This window comes from Parus major, chromosome 9, assembly GCF_001522545.3.
Source record: "Parus major isolate Abel chromosome 9, Parus_major1.1, whole genome shotgun sequence".
Taxonomy (NCBI): domain Eukaryota; kingdom Metazoa; phylum Chordata; class Aves; order Passeriformes; family Paridae; genus Parus; species Parus major.
The window spans coordinates 15,383,440-15,392,940 of record NC_031778.1 but is presented as its reverse complement, the minus strand read 5'-3'; the positions used below and the strand labels follow the sequence as shown (position 1 = coordinate 15,392,940).

The following is a 9,501-nucleotide window of genomic DNA, read 5'->3' as shown; positions in this document are numbered from 1 at the left end:
CGTGCCACTGAATGATTGCAGACTCAAATCTACTCACCTGCTTTGTACAACACCTTTGTGAAGAAGCCATTAAACCCCTCCAAAATGGAGCAAGTGCAAGGTGAAACGTTGTGATTTAGAAGCCACCGACTTTATAAAAGCTTCAAAACTAGTCTGAGGTTATATGTACCATGCCCTGGAAAATGTTATGTGGATGGTTTTGCTGTTCCCCAAAGTCACACTTCAAGGTTGTGCACAAAATGAGCAGTGCTGTTGCATCTCTCTGCAGGTTCCTTAATGGATGACAGCCACAAGCAGCAACAAAGCAGTCAGGGAAGTCACCCTCTATTTCCCACCAGAGGAAAAGGAGAGGAAGGCTCATAATCAAAATATTTCAAACTAATAGAGAGCCAGCAGTGTGCTGCCTCCAGCACTGTAGCTGAAAGAGGGATTCTAGGTGATGCATCCTAACTTTTTAGCTCCCCAGCTTCCACGAGCTGCATGGGGAGGGTGTGTTCTTCTATAACAGTTGGTGAGGGTGGGGTTCAGGGTTCACCTCACCCCACTTTGGCACTCTAAAAACCATTCATCCCACTGGAATGGTTCAGCTGTGCTTGCTCTGCCAGCAGAGAGAGAACAGGCATCAACACCATCTTACAGTGGGCATGCTAAGATGCACTGTTGTCAGGAACCCACCTCGTCCTCTAAGTTTTGGGCAGATGAGAAGCTTTAACATTCTTCTGCAGATCTACTGCAATCTTTCAGAGGCTGGAGTCCTAGCAAAGTTGGTCTCCAAACATCCACCCTCATATTCCAAAACAATTACAGAGAGATTGAGAAATCAGTGCCGGATGTGCTGAAGAGCTTGAGGAGCAATGATCACTCACAGCATCCACGGGTGCCAAATTGCACCGAACCAAGGAGCAGTTACTGCAGGGAGGAGTGGCAGTCATGGGGTGTGTGGGCTGCTGGCCTGACCTAATGTCCTAAATACCTCGACTTTCCATCAGTTAATACTATTTGTCTTGGTTTGAAAAGACAGGTGTCCGCTAAGGATGGCGGGAGCTTCTTTTGAAATGGAAAATGTAAACCCCCTCCCTCCAAATTATTATAATTTTGAAATTAAGGGGCTCTTAGGCAACAGATATGGGAGTAGGAAAAACAGTTCTTTACTAGTATATATAAAAAACCCTCACAACTTAATAGGAAAATTAAAATAAAATGCAGTAGTACAAAAAAACACTGACAGAGTCAGAATACTACCTGATGTCCTGTTGCTCAAGAGTGTTGGTAGCAGTCTGATTGAACAGTGGCTGCAGTCTCCTTACAGTGACATGTGGTTCTGTTGAAATAACAATCCTGTAGCAGGGTGTAGTTTTCTTCTGAAGGTTCAGTAGTGATGAATAACAATCTGGTCTTCCTCTGGGAATCCAGTGGAAAAAGGCTGACTGGTGTTCCAAGTCTCTCAGATTATATCCAGGTAGGAATGCTTGGTTCCTCCTCCCCCTGGGTGGAGCATCTCACAACGGGATGATGTAATTTTATCAGTCATGCAGTGAGACTCAATGGCCCATTAACAGAAGATATCACCTGGAGTTATGAGGGATGGGTCATGAAAGAGATAAAGAACACTGCCCCACCTGGTTTTAACAGATGGTAATAGAATACATACTTTTGGTTACGTCTTGCATTGCAACCTTAAACACCATCTCATGTGACATAACTGGGATTCATAGCCCAATTGTTGTGGGAGTCATAGGAACAAATCTGGATAACCAGAATCAGAGATCAGCTTTATGGATTAATTTACAAAGAATTGTCAAAATCCTCACCTGAGAAATGCAGACAAGCTATCCAGGATAGTGCAGTAGAGTGGAAAACAATGCCACAGGAGAAGAAATATTAAATACATATATTTATTATGCTTTTTTCTTATAAATATTTCATTAATTTCATAGAAATAAAAATAAAAGTAACAGAACCCTCTTGAGACAGAAGTTGAGTTTGTCTTAGAAGCAATGGCTATTGGCAATACACTTTTAGGACAAAACCAACACCATATAAAAAAACAAAGGGCCATTTAAATAAAGGACATAATAATAATATTAATATTGTTCTTAAAGCTGTATCAATATCCACAAGGAAGAGGGAATATTGTAGTGTGTAGAAGAGGAGTAGGACATGCTTTGTAGAGCTGTTGTGTTATGTACTAAAGGAAGAATATGATGCTTTTATGCACTTAAATAAAAAATACTCCAAAGCATTCTTCCCAGTGTCCATCCTTCTGTGCAATGTTTGTCACCTTCAATAGTAGAAGCAGCCAAATGCAGCCACCACACAAAACAGGCTGTCCTGGGGAAAACAGAAAGACTATGTTAGTCAAGGCAAGCTTTTTGCTAGTCTAGTGGAACAGGCAAATCTCAGGGAACATTTAGACCAGAGCAACACTGTATGGTAATATATTGCAACTTTCTGTCTTTTATTTAAGTTTCTTATTCACCTCACTTGTGGGGTAACCCAGGTCAGTGCATCTGAATGCCAGAAGTGCCTCAATTTCCTCCATCCACATACCCACAGTTTAAAATAAAATAAAATAAAAATTAAGTAAAACCTTGACTTTGGCTCAGTCCTGGATTTCAGCCATGCTCCATGATTGCAGTTCAGCAGAGTATGTAAGAAAAAACTGTCTCTTGTGCTTTCTCTCCCCACCAGGAAAATGGTGTGACTACAATGACTTTTGTACTGTACTATGTTACTTACTCAGGAGAGAACTTTTACTATGTTGACTGTTATATCTAAGTATGTTTTGTGAATAAGGATGTAAGTCAGGCTGTTTCAATAATCTTGATTTCTTCCTTCTAGTAGTTGTTTCTTTTCTGCTCCATATTTAAGGTCACTCTGCCTCTCATACAAAATCAAGTACACTTGCACTTCCCACGGGAATCCAGCCCATACTTACGTTCATGAACACGTCGTGAGCACAGCTGTCAGTGTCAGCGTCCCAGAAACATCGTGCAGCCATGCTAGACAAAGGAGTCAGACAGGGACATTACCCAGAGTTCACCTGTAATGGCCTAAGTGATCACAGGTAATTCCCTTGAAAACCAAAGTGAGCTTCCTTTAAAGGTAATGGAATTGAGAAGTGTGCTCCTGAATCCCAAGCCTCGTTTTCTACTGCTGAAGTCTACCACATGCTGTAATCCTCTCTGTATGTGCTCCACCTTCAAACCCATCAACTCTCAACCCTGCCACCTTCACTGTGTGGCAGGTCTTGAAACCTCATTGCTATGGTGCTTAAGAAACTTTGACTTGTGGCCTATGCATATCAGTGGCTAATTTAGCTTATTTGTTCTTGTCCTTCACCTCCTGCACCCTCATGGTACACACTCCCAACTTATTTATAGGGAGTTATCGTATTCCTTGGCAGATGCTGTGCTACGAGACCACGACCTCTTCAAGTCTTTTCATATCTATACCCTCTGTTCCCTGATCATCCTGATGGACTTCTACACCCAAGCCTGACCCTGAGGACAAACAACCAGACCATAACAGGATATTGCATATGAGACCTTGCTACTGCATTGTCTAAAGGCAGTGACATTCCCTTTGCTGCAAGTGTCCCACTCCCTGCCTGCCCCAGTCCACCTCAGCTGACAGGATTCCTTTTAGGGCACAGTCCCATCATAATGTATCACTGACTGTACTGAGGTGTATTTTGCATTAAGGATGTTAGTGATTGTGCTTCAGTCTTGCCTCCTGTCTGTTGCAGGATTTCCCCAAGTGCTCTGTCAGCCTGTGTGGCTGGACTTCCCATTGTGATCAGACCACCTGAACCTTGAACTGTTCACCCTGGTACGATGCTTCTGGAGCAGTCTGCCTGCAGACAGACATTCCTGACAAAAACCTGAGCAGCAGGTACAGATATTCCACTCTGACCTCCAGAACAGGGAGGCAGCAGGTCTGTTTACAGCTCTGCTGCACTTATCTTCTGCTGGAGTAACAATAATAAAGATAAGCCCAGCAGATAAAGCACATAAACCTTGTGAGCTGCTCCCTTTTGTCTCCTCCCTACCCACAAGTAAAGCTACAGCCCACTACTGCAGCCAAGAAGAATTCTTTTGTCTGGCTGCAAGCATCTGGAGCTGACTGCAAGTATTCAGCACCCACACGGGAATCCAGGCTTGGTTCCCATGACAGTATTGCAGGGGGATTATAGAAATTGAAACTTCTGAAAAATGTAAATGAAGTGCTTATGGAAGGTTTTCTGGCTTTAGACAGTAGTGAGTTACTATGGCTTTTGTGCTCCAGCAGGGCCTTGGGAATGGATGTGGGGTGTACCCTAATTCATCATGAATACAACACGAAATGCTTCTGCCACACTCCTCAAAAATGATTTTCAGCATTTCAGCTTGCTAAGAACCACCATAGGGCGAATTATCACTGGCTAATTCAACCAGTCACAACCTAAGCACTCAAGTTGCCACTAAGAGAAAAGTGATTTACACTTTATCATCTGCAGACAGACCTTTGTAGCTAGGGAAGTTGTAAGCAGCTTCCAAATGAAAAAAACACACCAAAACCCAAAAAACATGACAGAAATATAATTAGAAGATGCAAAACTTACTTCACTCCTTCTCCTCTTTGCTCTCCAATGACAACCTGGACCACCATCTTGTATCTGTCAAATCCTTCCTCTGGAAAGAGTAAAAAATAATAGTGAGAGCTGTAACTTTTTAAAAATATGAGCCCAAAACACGACCCTGAAAGCTAAAGATTTCAGGATATAATGCAAGTGTCTGTACGAGCCTATGCAAGTAGCCAAGCGGACAGACTGCTTTGCAAAGCTTCCTTTTCCTAGTATGGAGTACCATGGTTTTGCTGGAGTTGAAGGCTTACCAAGGTAAGTTGGCATCCATCAAAAGATGCATCTAAGGCACAAGACACCCCTGAGCAGCCACTCTGTGTGTCAGCATTCTGCTTTGACAACTTTCAAGAACTGGCCATACGGATGGAATGTAAATAAGGCTGCTGGTGGACAAAATGCAATTTGAAAAAAAACTGTCTTATTTTAAAACTGTTTTGATGCAAAGGTATTGTGAGATTCTTCTGCCACACAGGTGTTTCCTTTGCTTCTGAGTGGTATAAAAGGCCACACAATAGCTGTGTCTTCAGAGACATGCTTTTGTTTCACAACAGTAAAGAAGTACCTCTGGGGCACAGGCCAGATCTAATCAGGCCATGGCAATGTTCCAGAAGCCAAATCAGAACAAGCATGTTTAAAATCAAATATAGAACCCAATGCCTGTCTTCAACAAAGCAGTGTCCTGGGAGGACTCAGCACCCTGTTTCCACTGGAGGCTGAACAGAGTAGGCTGGCTCTGTTAACATCCAACACATCAATGCTTATCAGAGATGCCAGCTGATAAGAGTGGCCACCCCAGGCCAGCCTCACTTCAGGCTGCTGCCACTGTGCTTACACATTGCTGAAGCCAATCCCCGTGCAGAGGAGCTCAGCATGGACACGTGCAGGGACTACAGCTGCTGCTGGCTTTAAAGCAGATGTCTAATTCTGGGAGAAGCACAAACCCACGGCTCCTGCCGAGGGTGACCGTGTGGCTGTGCCACCACCTCAGGCCAGCCCAGCAGATGGAGCACCAGCCTGTCCCCAGGAGGAAGGGAAAAAAAGTGTCTGTGCCAGTACACACCTCCATATACTTGCTCCAGCACGGAACTCAGGAAACACCTGCTGGTGCCTGCATTTTCTTCTTGAACTCAAAAATGTTGGAGAGCATCCTGTGCAGCAGCATGACCTTTTTGCAGTGCTGTAAGGCTGTAGTCACACCCCTCCTTGGCTGACTGCTCCTCTTCCCCTTCCCTGTGCCCCCTGAACCTTGTTCTGATCTCCACTGCTATTCCAGCTCTGATCTAACGTGCAGCAGAAAGAAGAGCAGGAATGGTTCTGTTTATGGAAGCAAGAAGCTATGAAGCATGACTTCTTTCTTCTCTCTAATGAAGCTTTTTCCCCCTGCAGACACTCCAAGGCTGACATCACACACCTGCCAAGCTATACAAAAACAAATCTTGTCTGCTTGAATTGGATCTCCAGTTCCTCAGGCAAGGAATGTGCTTATATAGGACAGATTGCCTCATACCAGCAGACCTGAGTCAGTGAACGGGGAAGGAATTAGTTTCAAGAATAAAGGAAGAAAGAGGGATCTTGTTGAAAGGGAGAGGACATAGCAAGAAAAGAAATTACATCCCCAGCAAACCTTACCTTTCAGTCTGTCTTTTATTATCTCTGATAAAGACTTTGTAAGCTCAGGCATTTCTTCTGGGACGTACTGTACATTGGCCAGCTTCTCCTTCAGTATCGCATGGATGCATTCTTTTACTGTGGACGATTTAAATCTATCATGGGAAAAAAAAAAAAAAAAAAAAAAAAAAAGGTGCAACAGAAAGCCCAGAAAGTTCACACAATGCATAGAAACATACATAATGCCGCTTAGGAAAATGTAGCTTTCATGTACTAGAGAAAAATGACAGATGACAAGCCACGGGGAAAAAAAAGCCCCACTAAAATGGAGATATTGCCAAAAGCCAATCTATCTATATTGCTAAGAGCCATCTATCAATGGGGTGAAACCAGCCCCACTGAAGTTGTCCCTCCAGCAGCACAGTATCCCCCACTTGAGTGGGTGTCAAAGCTGGTCTGGGAGCCCGGTGCCCTCCAGCCCCCAAACTCTCGGTGCTCCCCATTCCCAACACCCGCCACTGCCTCACGCCAGCCCCTCATGCCCAGGGACGCCCTTTCCGACATTCCCACCGCAGCTCCCACCTTCCCGGGGCCCAAGCGCCCCAGTCCAAAGTCCCTCATGGCGCTAGCCCGCATCCCCCCGCTCTTTCCCCGGCGGCCTCACCGGTGCTGGAGGCCGGGCCGCAGGCTGTACGTGTTCTCGGCCCCTTCGTCCGGGCCCAGCTCGCCCATGGCCCCCGCAGGCCCCGGCGTTGGTTACCGGGACAACCGCGGCCGCTTCCGCCGCTGCCGCCGCCCGGCCTGGCGTCAGCGCCCCGCCCCGCGCTGCCGGGCCGCCGCTGTGGGCCCTGCTGCCGCCTGTGCTGCGTGCCCGCGGCCTCGGATATCCTCCTGTGGGGAGGGGGAACGTAAATAGATAAATAAATCAAAAGGTCGGGTTTTTGCAATGAGAAGACTTGTACAGTGAAGTAGTTGGTAAATAAGTGCTGAATGATTGGGGTAATATTTGCAGGCTATTTTAGTAAGTGTAATAATTGTAGTTTTTACAGTGGATTGTAGAGGATGCTGAGGTGCTGGAGCAAGTCCAGAGATGGGCGGTGGAGCTGGGGAAGGTAGTCATGGAAAGGGTGATTAATACTGGTATGGACTGCCTAGGGAGGTGGTGGAGTCACTGTCCCTGGAGGTGTTGAAAGAAGGACTGGACATGGTACTTAGTGCCATTCTGTAGTTGTCACGGTGGTGTTCAGTCACAGTTTGGATGTGGTGCTCTCAGAGATCTTCCCCAACATGACTGAGTCTGTGATTATGTAACTAAAAGGGTTTGAAGAGGTTGCTGCCTGGGCTGTGGCTGGAGGTGTGATGGGGGGAGAGTGGGCTAAGCCTGGCTGCACTGGATGCTCCCCTGGTGCCCCCTCCTGCCCCAAACCAGCCAGCAGCCACAGCCCCTGCACTCGGCCTTGCCCAGGGCGTGGAGGGCTCTCTTCCTGCCTCTGTACCACAAATCCCAGACACCAGGGAGGAGATGCCAGCCTTGCTCCTTTCCTCCAGCAACTTCTTAAATTCTCCATAAAGACCTAAAATTCTTGCTCCCCAAAATCCTAGCCCTTGTGCCCTCTCCCCTGCCCATAGCTGCTGTGTGTCCCAGGGAAGGCTGCATGTGCTGCAGCCCCTGCTGAGAAGCTGACATTCTATTTCCTCTGCAGTTTATCTCGAAGCAGCGATCTTTGAGATCGATTGTGTTTCCCACGTGCAGCGGATGACACGGCTGAGAAAGGTCCCTGTGTGCCTTACCTAGCTCCGAATGGAAACAGTGTGAAGGCACAGCCAGCGCTGCTGTGGAGTGTTGCTGCTGCCATGGACGAGAGGCTGGAGGGGGCCGTGAACTGAGACAGGGCTGGGCGTGCCTGGAGGTGCCCCTCGAGTGCAGGAGGTGTGAGGTTGTACCAGGAGGAAAGGGGTACCACTGCCAGATTTTTGCTTGGGATGCACAAGCCCATCCCAACTGGTGTTAGATCCTGCCCCAACTTGCTCTGAGCATGGATAGGTTGCTGAGACCCTGAGCAGCAGCAGCAGCTCCTAGTTTGCACAGACTTTCCCAGCACCTCTTGCTAGGGATGGACCATCGGAATCCTTAGAGCCCCTGGGCTGGGTGTCAGCTCTGCCCGCCAGCAGGAACATTCACTGCCATACTGGAGGTGACATTGGTCCCTTGCCATACCCATGTGGCACCTTCCCATCACAGTCATCATTGCTCTGCCCAGGCCCTGCAGGGTTCTGCTTGTTGAAGGAACAGTTTCGTGTCTCTGTTCCATCCCTCTACTTGCTCACTGCTTACCGCTGCTTACTCACACCCACAGGACGCTGCTTGTCCCCACAGGGTCAGATATTGCTGCTCATGCAAATCATTTGCGGAGACCTTCATAATTTCTGAGAAGTATCTGAAAGACCTCAAGACTCTCTGTGTTTATTTGCAAACGCTATTAACCGTTTCCTCTTCTCACCCCAGCCACTTGGCTCCTGCCTGGGTCAGACCCACATATGTGAAATCAGTTAAACCATTGTGGGAAGGATCTTTGGAACGTGTGGGCTTCTCTTCCTCAGCATCTTTTTGTGGCAGTTTGTGTTTCCCCTTTCGCTTGGGAAGCTATGCTTTCCCTGGACTTCAAGGTCATGCAGCTCTGGGCTTTAGTCAGCTCCATCAGAGATGTTTGATTACAGCTTTCTTTTTCTTCCAGTTTTTCAGTGCTCCTTAAATACCCCAGATGCTTTTAAGCTATTTTGGGGCTGACACTCAACCATTTGAGGTGAGTGCTCAGGTGATAGCTGTGTGCCCAACAGTGATGACTGCAGAAGACCAGGCCCTCCTCTGGGTCACAGCTGTGTTGATGGAACTCACCAGCTTCTGGCTGGAGAAAAAACATGACATTTTTGCTCCAATGAACTGGTGTGACAAGTGCTTGCTGAAGTTGCTGTTTCTTAGTTTTCAAGAACAAACTGTCTTCTCACTTATTTCTGCTTATCCTTCCTTTTTAGACTTAGTTTTCATCTTTTGGTGGCCAAATAGAAAAGGACTGTTCTATGCAATTTGCCATGCTCCAGCTCACAGAAAGAATTTATATTTTTTTTAAGCACCAAAGGACCTTTTGATGACCATGTCAGCAAAACCCAAGATGTACTATCAACCTCACTGGGCTGGAGGGGATTTACTGGCATGAGCAGGGAGCTGCATCTTGGTTGGAACCAGGCTGTTTTCCTTCATGCTGGAGAAC

At 46.7% G+C, this 9,501-nt stretch overlaps 1 protein-coding gene across 1 annotated transcript; it reads right to left on the bottom strand.

Annotated features, from left to right (window-relative positions):
- Positions 1–1,879: 1,879 nt before the first annotated feature.
- Positions 1,880–7,026, bottom strand: TCTEX1D2 (Tctex1 domain containing 2). Its single transcript, XM_015637205.3, has 5 exons — positions 6,897–7,026; positions 6,254–6,387; positions 4,604–4,673; positions 2,939–3,002; positions 1,880–2,331 (listed from the first exon to the last, which is right to left on the bottom strand). Exons 1-5 carry the CDS (start codon positions 6,962–6,964, stop codon positions 2,284–2,286), a joined length of 384 nt encoding a protein of 127 aa, XP_015492691.1. The 5' UTR covers positions 6,965–7,026; the 3' UTR covers positions 1,880–2,283.
- Between the last annotated feature and the right edge of the window lie 2,475 nt (positions 7,027–9,501).